Source organism: Arachis ipaensis, chromosome B03 (assembly GCF_000816755.2).
Source record: "Arachis ipaensis cultivar K30076 chromosome B03, Araip1.1, whole genome shotgun sequence".
In the NCBI taxonomy this organism is placed as follows: Eukaryota; Viridiplantae; Streptophyta; class Magnoliopsida; order Fabales; family Fabaceae; genus Arachis; species Arachis ipaensis.
Window position 1 is genome coordinate 8,253,891 of NC_029787.2, and position 13,783 is coordinate 8,267,673.

The 13,783-nt window shown below is 33.8% G+C and overlaps 2 protein-coding genes across 3 annotated transcripts in view; both read right to left on the bottom strand.

Annotated features, from left to right (window-relative positions):
* The window catches only part of LOC107628793 (TMV resistance protein N), a 32,289-nt gene continuing 19,318 nt past the window's right edge, over positions 813–13,783 (bottom strand). Inside the window, exons 2-6 of one of the 2 annotated variants that reach the window (XM_016331395.2) lie at positions 4,184–4,691; positions 2,887–3,991; positions 2,516–2,809; positions 1,608–2,372; positions 813–1,509 (exon numbers count right to left, since the gene is read on the bottom strand). In XM_016331395.2, coding sequence (XP_016186881.1) covers positions 934–1,509; positions 1,608–2,372; positions 2,516–2,809; positions 2,887–3,991; positions 4,184–4,686 — 3,243 coding nt within the window. In that variant the 5' untranslated portion in view covers positions 4,687–4,691 and the 3' untranslated portion in view covers positions 813–933. The remainder of the gene's footprint in view (positions 1,510–1,607; positions 2,373–2,515; positions 2,810–2,886; positions 3,992–4,183; positions 4,692–13,783) is intronic. The other variant, XM_016331397.2, reaches the window with a different exon arrangement.
* The window catches only part of LOC107628789 (disease resistance protein RPP5-like), a 25,725-nt gene continuing 19,216 nt past the window's right edge, over positions 7,275–13,783 (bottom strand). The window contains exon 5 of the mRNA XM_021117997.1: positions 7,275–7,846. Coding sequence (XP_020973656.1) covers positions 7,289–7,846 — 558 coding nt within the window. The 3' untranslated portion in view covers positions 7,275–7,288. The remainder of the gene's footprint in view (positions 7,847–13,783) is intronic.

A 13,783-nucleotide genomic window follows, 5' to 3' on the forward strand; every position in this document is an offset into this window, starting at 1 on the left:
AATTATGGAAAAAATTCATAGAATTAATGGATCTCTTTTACAACAAAATTGTAGGAATAAAAGTTTTTATCTATCTAAGGAGATTAGCGTTACAGTTTTGGCCACACTTTAATATAATTGTACCAGCACTTAGATTTATTTAACTACTTAAATTAAAACCAAATCAACTTGTCCTCAATATTTAATAAGAAAATTAAGAATACAAGAGAAAAAAATTTTAATAAAAAAATATTTTATTACTTAAATATTTATTACAAATAACTCATATTTCTACAATTCAAATTCTCACTCTTATTTATAGTCGTCCACCTCCTTATATATGACTAAGTTGAAGTTAGAGGTTGAATTCGGACAGTAGTAAAATTAACTCAAAATAGAACCATCCAACAGAAATGTGAAAAAAGGGTATGTTAGAGAGAAAATGAAGCGGTTTGTGATTCCAATTTCATATTTAAATCAACCTTTGTTTCAAGAGTTACTAAGCCAAGACAGAGGAAGAATTTGGATATGATCATTCAATGGACGGTCTCACCATTCCTTGTCGAAGAGAATGCTTTCTTGGACCTCACTTCTCACTTGAATGGATTATGAGTGATACTAAAAGAAACTCACACAGGGTAGTTGAGTCACAATTTTGTATATAAGGCGCTTAGAATTTGTTTTATCCTTTTTTGTCGTGAAACTAGCATCTTAGTTAGATATCAAAGATGTAAATATTAGAAATGGAGTAATACTATAAATTCAAATGAATAAACTTCAATTGAATATTTAATTTTGAATTGACTATTTTTAAAACCGACTGATTGATTTATGTTTATGTTATAGTAGTTTAATCAAAAAAGATTTAAATTAGTAAATTACAATAACCGATTTGTAAATGTAAAGGAAAAGGCAGTAGAAGAACTGAACCATTAAATAATAAGAGAATGCTATTTATTGGTGATCTTCAATTGCCAGAAACTTGTGGTTGGGACTCTGAGCTGAAGAATTGGCGCTAAACATCATTGTTGGGTTAAATTGTTCCAAATCTTCCTTAAATACCCAACGGTAACCACACCTCTTCACTTCTACTTCTGGATAATTACCCATGCTGTCCAATACAATACCACGAAGATCAGATGTTCCTTCTTTTGCATTACTTGTATTCTCATTAATGAAAGCTTCCCGGGATACAAATATTAGCAACATATGATCTAATTCAGTTGTGATCAAATCTTTCTTAAGACGTATTGGAACATAGCGATAAATGCCCCCATACCCTTTACGACGAAAACCACAACTAATTAGAGCGGGAGGATATATGGCTTCTTCAAGCAATTGAGTTGGAGTATCGTGCACAACAAATGTTACACAACAAGCAATGCCAATCCAATTATTGTCATCCACAATGGGAGATGGATCAAGGCTCACTGAATCACCCGTGTTCTGTTTGCTGAACCACCTTGGAATTTTAGTTCCTGGAACAACAGCATCAATTATGCATGTGGAGAAAGAGCATTGCAGGTTCACCTGCCACCGTAGAAATTAGGTACGATTAACAATATAAGTTCATAATATACACAGAAAAAAGCAAAATGGGAAAAGAAAGAAGGAATTGAAGTTGGTACCTGAATCATTTTTATCATCCATGAAATAACTGTCACACCACAACCTTCCGTGTCACTCAAATTCGGGCAGTTGAAAACATATATTCCTCCATAGAAACCTCTTCCACTGGTACCTCCTATCGGCATAAAGGTACTAGGCAACAACTTTAGATGCTTACAGTACTCCAAGTTCAACTGCCTTAGCTTGGGAAGTTCCTTGATGCAATGAGGTGGTGTAACAAAATTGTTTCCCCCTATGTTTAAACGTCTTAAACAACGTAACTGTCCAATAGCATCAGGGATTTGAACTAGATTACAGAAACTTATGTCAAGATATACCAAAGCTGGGAAACGGGACAAAGTAGGCACCAACAAACCAACTGAATTGGCACGCTTTCTAGAAGACAAAAAGTTGAGAGGCCTTGTAAGAGTTTTGCATATGGAGGTTGTCATATGGCTTTGCACACTTTGACCTGTATTCAACTGCTTGCTTTGTCTTGGTTTCTCTAACAACTGATATTTAAGTAATTTCCAACACCCAGATAGGTTTAAATCATGAAGAGAATTAAGATGAAATATGCTGTTGGGAATACTCACAAGATTTTTACAGTTTTCTAGATTCAAATAAAGAAGCTTTTCCAGAGAACCAATAGATGCATCAAGGTGAACAAGTTTCACACATCCTTTAAGATTTATGTACTCAAGATTTGGGGCCTGAGATAAATTTGGTATCTTTACAAGATTTTTGGAATGACATAGTTCCAGATATGTCAAATTATGGAGATCCTGCAATAAAATAGAAGGCTATTATTATAACTATATTCTAGCTCATTTTAATTAAGTGAACGAAAAGAGAAACAATAAGAAAATTGTCTTGTTTTCTTTCAAATATAATCAAAACATAAATAATACAATGATATCTATCATACCTTTATTCCCTCCCATAGTTCTTTGATGTTGCTATAATGTAGGATTAATGTAACGAGTTTATTTGGCTGAAAGCTTGATGGCAAACATGTAAAAGGATAGTCTTTCCAATCAAGATACCCCAACTCATTAGAGAGAAAATTAGGACATCCTAAGAAATTCACTCCACGGAGGATGAGTAATTTAAGGAGCTTCATTTCTGATAAAGCTTCAACCCTCAGTGTTGTCCTTTCTGACGTCTCTTCTCTATTTTGATGAAATCTTGGCAGAACTATGGCTTCAAGGTTTTTCGCTGCCTGAAACATTAGACCTTTCAAAATTATTTAAATTCTAAAAATTAAGTCAAGAACAATATTCTCAATAACTATTTTACCTTATTTTCCCGCAAGACATCACTTAGATCCTTTTGATTCCATAACCTACTCCACTTTCTTGGCTCTTTGGGCGATTTTTCTCGAACAATACTCCTACCCAGATCTCTCAACAAATCATGCATACAGATCGTATTCCCCTCATTAGTTATGAGTGACTTATCAATGAGAATTCTTAAACCAATATCAGGTTGAAATCCTCGAATACTTAAAATATCTTCTACATACCAATCTTCATGCCCAGCGGGAAAGAAACATGCAATATCAAGAAACATCTCCTTTTCCATCTCCTCAAGTCCATCATAGCTGATTCTAAGCACATCTAGAATGTCTTTTGTTGGTTTTTCTTTCAATCTAACTAATGCACTACTCCACTCAGACACATTTCGCCCAAACAAAAATGAGCCCAACACTCTAATTGCTAACGGGAGTCCATTAGCATATGTTAATGCAGAATTTGTCAAACGTCTGTAATCTTGTGCAACATGATTACATTTGAAAGCTTTTCTACAAAACAATTGCAGAGCATTCTCATCATTTAAGAGTTGAACTTTATAAACTCCATCCACTCCATACTCTCTCAATATATGCTCATCTCTAGAAACTATGATTATTCTACTCCCTCTACCTAGCCTTTCCCGTTTTATAGCCAACTTCTCCAATTGAATCCCCTCATCAACATTATCAAGAACTATCAGAACCTTTCTATGGCGTAACCTAGTTTGAATCAGATTATTATTTGCCAATGAAAGATTGCATATAAGAAAATATTCTTCCTTGAAAGCTTGACAAAGAAGTTGCTTTTGTACACCAAGTGGACCATAATGTCTGTATGTTTCGCTTACATCATCTACAAAACATGGAACATCATATTGATGAGAGATTGCTTCATATAAAATGGTGGCAAGAGTTGACTTTCCTATGCCGCCCATTCCACAAATTCCAACAACTCGAACATCATCCTCTGAGTCCAAAACAAGAAGCTTTTCTAACTCTTGTAGAGGAGAATGCATCCCAACTATATCATCAGATAGATTTGATGATGGTTTGGGACTCACTATGCTTGTTACCATTTTCACAATATTTTCAATCTCAGCAGATTGTGACCTAAACACATCAATAAAAAAAAAAAAAAAGAGAAAATCACAAAATAATCACTTATGACAACACAAGAAAATATACATATCAATCAACCATAATTATTGAATAAAATCTTTGAAATGTCTTGATTTAGTTTTACGAGTGGTGATCAAATTAGTTCAGAAGAATAGATAGCAAAACATAGAAGGGGTTACTGACTTATCCTTCTTCACATCCCAGCCAGAGAGATTAGCTACTTGTGTTAGAGCCGCCCTCCATCTTCGCACTTGCTCCATCATCTCACCATCATCTTTGAATCTTTGTTCATGTTTCATAAAGGCTTCTTCATAATTTCCACTTTGCTTTCTCACCTCAGATGGACTCACTTCACAGAAAACAGGCAGAACACACTGTCCCGGTATGTTAATGCAGTCAGCTATCTGTGCGAGTTCTCGCAAGCACCATGTGGAAGAAGCATAGTTAATAGAGAAGACAACAATCAGAATCTGTGATCCTTCAATAGCTTCCAGAAGGCCTGATGATATAGGTCCTCCTTTCTCGAGCCTGGTATCATCCCTGAAGGCAAGTATGCCGTGTCTGCGGAGAGCAGCATAAAGATGATCGGTGAAGTTGAAGCGAGTCTCCCCTCTAAAACTCACAAACACATCATATTTCCAATTCTTCTCAACAGACAAGGGGCTTTGGATTCTCATGCAATCCATTGTAAGTGATTAATAAAGATTAGTTTAATAAAGAGTATATATATATATAGTGGCGTCATAGTGATTATTTAGCTGAAAATTCTTGCATTTGGATAGTGTAGCACTGCAGCATGAAAAGAACAAAACACTCTAGTGGGACACAACCTTAATTAACTTCCAATACTTCACGCGCTTCTTTCAATTATTGCTATTATTACCGATAAGAATAATAACAACGCAACTACAAAAATAATTTGAATTGCATTTGTCCCGCTGAAGATTAATCAACTAAAGAGTTTATTTAACAGTAATAATTGCACTAAGCAATTGATTTGTGAATCTAAATATAATTTAAACAAAGACTCTAATGTTTTTTATCATTTGTAAAGAAAGAATAGAGAGATTCTAAATTACAATCTTTCAGTAGTTATTATATTTTTCTAATAAAGACTTATAAATGGATATTCTTTTATTTGAGTATTTTCCCTAATTTTGTTGATAAAATTCCAAACATAAAATTAAAAATAAAAGAATAATTTTTCTTATCAAAATAACAAATTTATACATGTAGAGAATTATTTGTGGAGAATTTTTAAAAAATCATATACGCGTATGTTGTCCTTTCTCGATTGACTCCATCACCCATGTGAAGCCTTTAGTGATAAATAATATGTGGAAGGTGGGCACAAAGTCCTCAAGATATTACTGTGATTTGTAATAATTGTCTTCAAATCAGATTTTTAAGATTTCACTTTTTTGTTTCATAGAATATCATTTAACTACTTTAAAGGAAGAAAATAAGGGAAAAGAATTTTAATATTACTATATATGTAGAACAAAAAATAGATGAAAAAATTATGCAAAATTCACTATTAAGCTGACGTGACAATATTTTTTATTTAAGAACACTAGTAGGTATCAATTTCAGTAAATTAAAAATAGAAAAACAGATTCGTTTGTCCAAATCTTTTCATTTGCCAAACATTTTCCCTATGGCAAATGGTGCGTGTTTCTTGATCTTAGCAGTCTTGGTCCCATGTCATTGATGGATGACTAACGAAATTGATGAGTAATTATAGAGAAGGATCTCATATACATGACTTGTAGCTTCTTAGCATGTTTGGTATTCTTCACATGAACGACGAAAAATTTACAATATTGACTATCTACAGTGAATCTTCTCCACTATGGCTTGTGCTGCAAACAAGAATATCTCTAACATGACCAATATAGATCACATGATTCTTTCAAATCTAAAGGATGTCTTTATAAAAAAAAATGTAAAGTTTAATTATTCTATTTTTTTTATAGTTTTATTAAATTTTTAATTAATTTTTTATACTTTAAAAATTTATAATTATAGTAAACTTTTTCTTTTTTGGTCAATTTCTTTGTAGAATACTAGTGTCTACTTATATATGACTAAGTTGATTTTTTTTGCTAGTAATAATATTACGAAGTAATATAAAATTATAAATTTTATGAATTATTGAAAAAATTCATAGAATCAATGGATCACTTTTACAAAAAAAAAATAATAAAAGTTTTTACCTATCTAAGGAGATTAGTGTCACAGTCTTAGCTTGAATACACTCTAATCTAATGTTACTGTATCAGCACTTGAATTTATTTAACTATTTAAATTAAAACCAAATCAACTTAATCCTAAATATTTAATAAGAAAACTAAGAGTAAAAGAGAATATAAGAGAATAGAAACTTTAATAAAAAAAATATTTTATTATTCAAGTATTTGTTATAAATAACTGACACAATTACAATTCAAATTCTCAATCTTATTAGTCACCAAAAAAAAAATTCTCAATCTTATTTATAGTCATCCAGCTTCTTGTATATGACTAAGTTGAAGTTAGAACTAAACAAGTGCTAAATACTAATTTGCGACACGAGTTTGTTGAGTGATTCAATTCGGGCAGTAGTAAAATTAACTCAAAACAGAACCATCCCAACATAAATGTGAAAAAGGATCCATAGCCTATAATAATAAAATAAAAAAGAAACAAACTATTAGAAGAGTATCATCTACTGTTAGCCAACAATCTTGTAAAGTTAATGAAGTTTAAAAAAGACTATCTCGCAGACTATGTTAGAGAGAAAATGAAGCTGTTTGTGATTCCAATTTCATATTTAAATCAACCTTTGTTTCGAGAGTTACTAAGCCAAAACAGAGGAAGAATTTGGATATGATCATTCAATGGACGGTCTCACCATTCCTTGCAAAGAGAATGCTTTCTTGGACCTCACTTCTCGCTTGCATGGATTATGAGTAATACTAAAAGAAACTCACACAGGGTAGTTGAGTCACAATTTTGTATATAAGGCGCTTAGAATTTGCTTTTCAATCCTTCTTTTGTCGTGAAACTAGCATCTTAGTTAGATATCAAAGATGTAAATATTAAAAATGGAGTAATACTATAAATTCAAATGAATAAACTTCAATTGAATATTTAATTTTAATCCAATATTTTTAAAACTGACTGATTGATTTATGTTTATGTTATAGTAGTTTAATTAAAATAGATTTAAATTACAGTAACCCATTTGTAAATATAAAGCAAAAGGCAGTAGAAGAACTGAACCATTAAACAATAAGAGAATGCTATTTATTGGTGATCTTGAATTGGCAGAAACTTGTGGTTGGGACTCTGAGGTGAAGAATTGGCGGTAAACATCATTGTTGGGTTAAATTGTTCCACATCTTCCTTAAATACCCAACGGTAACCACACCTCTTCAATTCTACTAATTCTTCTGGATAATCACTCCTGCTGGCCAATACAATACCATAATCAGATGGTCCTTCTTCTGGAAACTCATCAATGAAAGCTTCCCGGGATAAAAATATTAGAAACATATGATCTAATTCAGTTGTGATCAAATCGTTCTTAAGACGTATTGGAACTTGGGGATAAATGCCCCCATCATACCCTTTACGACGAAAACCCCAACTAATTAGAGCGGGAGGATATACAGCTTCTTCAAGCAATTGAGTTGGAGTATCATGCACAACAAATGTTACACAACAAGCAATGCCAATCCAATTATTGTCACCCACAATGAGAGATGGATCCAAGATCACTGAATCACCCGTATTCTGCTCGCTGAACCAGCTTGGAATTTTAGTTCCTGGAACAACAGCTTCAATTCTGTATGGCAGGTCCACCTGCCACCGTAGAAATTAGGTATGTTTAACAATATAAGTTCATAATATACAGAAAAAGGGAATTGAAGTTGGTACCTGAATCATTTTTATCATCCATGAAATGACTGTGACACGACAACCTTCAGTGTCACTCAAATTCGGGCAGTTGAAAACATATATTGCTCCTCCAGTCCTCTTTCCTATCGGCAAAAGGGTACTAGGCAACCACTTTAGATGCTTACAGTACTCCAAGTTCAACCAAGTTAGCTTGGGAAGTTCCTTGATGCAATTAGGTGGCGTAACAAAATTGTTGCCCCCTATGTTTAAATATTGTAAACAACGTAACTGTCCAATAGCATCAGGGATTTCAACTAGATTACAGAAACTTATGTCAAGATATATCAAAGCTGGGAAACGGGACAAAGTAGGCACCAACAAACCAACTGAATTGGAGCGCCTTCTAGAAGACAAAAAGTTGAGAGGCCTTGTAAAAGTTTTGCATATGGAGGCTGTCATATGGCTTTGCACACTTTGACCTGTATTCAACTGCTTGCTTTGTCTTGGTTTCTCTAACAACTGATATTTAAGTAATTTCCAACACCCAGATAGGTTTAAATCGTGAAGAGAATTAAGATGAAATATGCTGTTGGGAATACTCACAAGATTTTTACAGTTTTCTAAATTCAAACAATGAAGCTTTTCCAGAGAACCAATAGATGCATCAAGGTGAACAAGTTTAACACATCCTTTAAGATTTATGTACCAAAGATTTGGGGCCTGAGATAAATTTGGTATCTTTACAAGATTTTTGGAATGACATAGTTCCAGATATGTCAAATTATGGAGATCCTGCAATTAAGTGAACGAAAAGAGAAAGAATAAGAAAATTGTGTTCTTGTTTTCTTTCAAATATAATTAAAACATGAATAATACAATGATATCTATCATACCTTTATTCCCTCCCATAGTTCTTTGATGTTGCTATAATGTAGGATTAATTTAACGAGTTTATTTGGCTGAAAGCTTGATGGCAAACATGTAAAAGGATAGTCTTCCCAATCAACATACCCCAACTCATTAGAAAGAAAATTAAGACATCCTAAGAAATTCACTTCTCGGAGGATGAGTAATTGAAGGTGCCTCATTTGTGATAAAGCTTCAACCCTCAGTGTTGTCCTTTCTGACATCTCTTCTCTATTTGGATGAAATCTTGGCAGAACTATGGCTTCAAGGTTTTTTGCTGCCTGAAACATTAGACCTTTGAAAATTATTTAAATTCTAAAAATAAAGTCAAGAACAATATTCTCAATAACTATTTTACCTTGTTTTCCCGCAAGACATCACTTAGATCCTTTTGATTCCATAACCTACTCCACTTTCTTGGTTCTTTGGGCGATTTTTCTCGAACAATACTTCTACCCAAATCTCTCAACAAATCATGCATATTGATAATATCGTCCCACTTATAAGTTATGAGTGACTTATCAATGAGAATTCTTAAACCAATATCAGGTTGAAATCCTCGAATACTTAAAATATCTTCTACATCCCATTTTCCATTCCCAGAGGGAAAGAAACATGCAATATCAAGAAATATCTCCTTTTCCATCTCCTCAAGTCCATCATAGCTGATTCTAAGCACATCTAGAATGTCTTTTGTTGGTTTTTCTTTTAGTCTAACTAATGCACTACTCCACTCAGACACATTTCGCCCAAACAAAAATGAGCCCAACACTCTAATTGCTAACGGGAGTCCACTAGCATATGTTAATGCAGAAGTTGTCAAACGTCTGTAATCTTGTGCAACATGATTACATTTGAAAGCTTTTCTACAAAACAATTGCAGAGCATTCTCATCATTTAAGAGTTGAACTTTATAAACTCCATCCACTCCATACTCTCTCAATATATGTTCATCTCTAGAAACTATAATTATTCTACTCCCTGGACCTAGCCATTCTCGTTTTATAGCCAACTTCTCCAACTGAATTCCTTTTTCAACATTATCTAGAACTATGAAAACCTTCCTATGGCGTAACCTAGTTTGAATAAGATTATTTGCCAACGAAAGATTGCATATAAGAAAATCTTCTTCCTTGAAAGCTTGACAAAGAAGTTGCTTTTGTACACCAAGTGGACCATAATGTCTGTATGTTTCGCTTACATCATCTACAAAACATGAAACATCATATTGATGAGAGATTGCTTCATATAAAATGGTGGCAAGAGTTGACTTTCCTATACCACCCATTCCACAAATCCCTACCACACGAACATCATCATCCAAGCCTAAAGCTAGAATCTTTTTGAGTTCTTCTAAAGGGGATTGCATCCCAACTATATCATTAGATAGACTTGATGATGGTTTGGGACTCAATATACTTGTTACCGCTTTCACGAGTTCCTCAATCTTAGCAGATTGTGACCTGAATATATAGTAAAAAAGGTGAAAAACAAAAGACAGAACATGATAATAGAGTTTTGAAAACTTAAATTCTTAGTTCAACAAAACTATGTATACCATGAGATGGTCTATCAATCATAATTGTCCAATGAAATCTTTGAAATGTCTTTATTTTAAAGGAGTAAATAGCAAAACATAGAACTGTTTACTCACTTATTCCTCATATCCCAGCCAGAGAGATTGGCTACTTGTGTTAGAGCTGCCCTCCATCTTCGCACTTGCTCCGTCATCTCTGCATCATCTTTGAATCTTTCTTCATGTTTCATAAAGGCTTTTTCATAATTTCCACTTTGCCTTCTCACCTCAGTCGGACTCACATCATAGAAAACAGGCAGAACACGCTGTCCCGGTATTTCAATACAATCAGCTATCTTTGCCAGTTCTTGCAAGCACCATGTGGAGGAAGCATAGTTGATAGAGAACACAACAATCAGGACCTGTGATGCTTCAATAGCTTCCAGAAGCCCCGCAGATATAAGTCCTCCTTTCTCGAGCTTAGTATCATCCCTGAAGGTAACTATGCTGTATCTGTGGAGAGCATAAAAAAGTTGATCGGTGAAGTTGTAGCGAGTCTCGCCTCTGAAACTCACAAACACATCATATTTCCAATTCTTCTTAAGAGACAAGGGGGTTCTTAACTTCCAATTTGACACGCATTGCTTCAATATTCGTAGCTCTTTGCTCCAAATCTTTGTCATGATTTGCTAAACATTTTCTCTATGGCACCTACCCAATTTTTGGAACGATACAAGTGTCGTTAGTCTCATTTTGGTTTTATGACTGTGTGATGGATGACTAACGAAATTCATGAATATTTGTAGGGAAGGATCTCATATACATGAATTGTAGCTTCCAAATATGTTTCAATTGAATAGAAAAACATTTCTGCTACAATCACGAAACATAGAATAAACAAGAATAAAAGCACACGTTTCTGGTAAACTTCCCTTTTTTGGTGGACTTCTTTGTAGAATACTAGTGTCTACTTGTATATGACTAAGTTGAATTTAGAGCTATAAAAAGTACTAAATACTAATCTGCGAGACGAGTTTGTTGACTGGTTCAATTCAGGCAGTAGTAAAATTAACTCAGAAACAGAACCATCCCAATAGAAATGTGAAAAAGGGGTCCATAGCCTATGATAATAAAAATAAAAAGGAAACAAACTATTAGAAGAGTATCATCTGCTGTTAGCCAAGAATCTTGTAAAGTTGATGAAGTTCAAAAAAAGGCTATCTCAATCTCTGTTAAGAGAGAAAATGAAGGGGCTTGTGATTCCAATTTCATATTTAAATCAACCTTTGTTTTGAGAGATACTAAGCCAAGGCAGAGGAAGATTTTGGATATGTCATTCAATGGACGATCTCAATGCTTTCATGGACCTCACTTCATGCTTGAATGGATTATAATTAATACTAAAAGAAACTCACACAGGATAGTTGAGAGACAACTTTGCACATATGACAGTCAGAAATTTCTTTTCATCCTTCATTTTTAGTGGAAACTAGCATCTGAATTAGATGTCAAAGATGTTATTATTAGAAATGGATTAATACATTTTATCACCAAATATTTCTAGAATGCTACTGTTTTGCAATTTGCATATGTTCTTCAAATGTATTTTTACTTTTTAGATGCTACTGTTGCAAGAAAATAGTGTGTATTAAGAAACAATTGAAATTGGAGCTGAATTTTGGGAGATACTAGTTATCTGGCCTCAATATTTTCCCAGAATATTTATACTTATTTAGAAGTTTTTCTTCTAAAAGACACAAACGTGTACCCATTGTTGGTTGGATTGGATCCTTAAATTGTTTTTATTATATATATAATTAAGGATATTATAAGAAAATCTTTTCATAGAAAATATAACGTATAAGTCAACATTTAAAGTTTTTTTTTATGTATTTAGTGTATTGGAAAAGATAAAATTTCTTCTTTTACCATTTGAACTAATGTTTTAAGGATATTTTTTAACTTAATCTATATAATTATATGACGTTAGAATAAACTTCAATTGAATATTTAATTTTGAATCCAATATTTTTAAAAATGACTGCAGAAAGTTTATACCTGCAGAATTAAGAACTTGATTGATTGATGTTTATGTTATAGTAGTTTAATTAAAAAAGATTTAAATTACAATAACACATTTGTAAATGTAAAGCAAAAGCAACTAGAAGAACTGAACCATTAAACAATAAGAGAATGCTATTTATTGGTGATCTTCAATTGCCAGAAACTTGTGCTTCGGACTCTGAACTGAAGAATTGGCGGTAAACATCATAGTTGTTGGGAAAATCTCAACAAAAGGTTCAAACAAGAACCTGTCTAACAGCGGAAGTACCAAAAATAATTTTTCCACAACCTGTGCAATTAAATGGGCAATGCCAAAGATACTCCAAGCAGCAAATATAATGGCAGAAATTAAATAATCAGACACCAGAATTTTAACGTGGGAAAACCCCCAAAAGAGGGACAAAAAACCCACGGGACCTAGTCCAGTAAAATCTTTCACTATCAGAATAATGGGTACACAAACAGTCTTCCTAGTGACACTAGGGCATCTCAACAATCAACAAAATACATCACCAAAACTAGGGGAATCAACATAAACCCTCCACAAAGTGGGTATCTCAAATCAGACAAAATAGAAGACAATACAACAAATAAGTTATATCCTAATGTTCATCTCTACGCCAGGAATAACATACTAAAATTTTATAAGAAATGGAGCAAGTTTACCAAGTCAATGTGATCAAAGTTGGCTTGCCCTTTTCCCCAAATTTCTCTTCTCCTCCGACGACGAAGCAGGCTTCGTTTTTCCTTTCATTCAAATGAATGAAAAAAAACTCTTCTCTCCCACCCTCGTGGCTTAAAGCCACTTTCTTTCTTTATTTCTTTTTTTTTTTTTGTTTTAATATGTGTGGGTCCCACTTGAGGTTGGAGACCCACCAACAAATCTCCCCCTCACCAACTCAAGTGGGGATAGGCTGCTCCACCAAGCCCGCCTTCTCTTTGCAGGAATCAAACTTCACTGCAGGTAAACTCTTAGTCATCATATCTGAACCATTATCATCAGTATGGATCTTCTCAAGTGCATATGACTTCATCTCAAGCGCTTGACGTATCCAATGATACCTCACCTCTATGTGCTTCGATCTGGAATGAAACGTCGGATTCTTGCTTAGATGGATAGCACTCTGACTGTCACAGAATAACACAAACTTCTCTTGATTGATGCCTAACTCTTGTAGAAATTTCTTCATCCACAAAGGATTAGAGAGAAACCGACTAACAACTCCAACGGCATGAGCAATATCCGGCCTGGTGCAAACCATAGCATACATCAAACTACCAACTGCAGATACATATGGAATCTTCTTCATTTCTGCTTTCTCTTTCTCATTTGTAGGACATTGCTGCGAACTCAGCTTGAAATGACTAGCAAGTGGAGTACTAACAGGTTTAGAATTACTCATGCTAAACCTCGC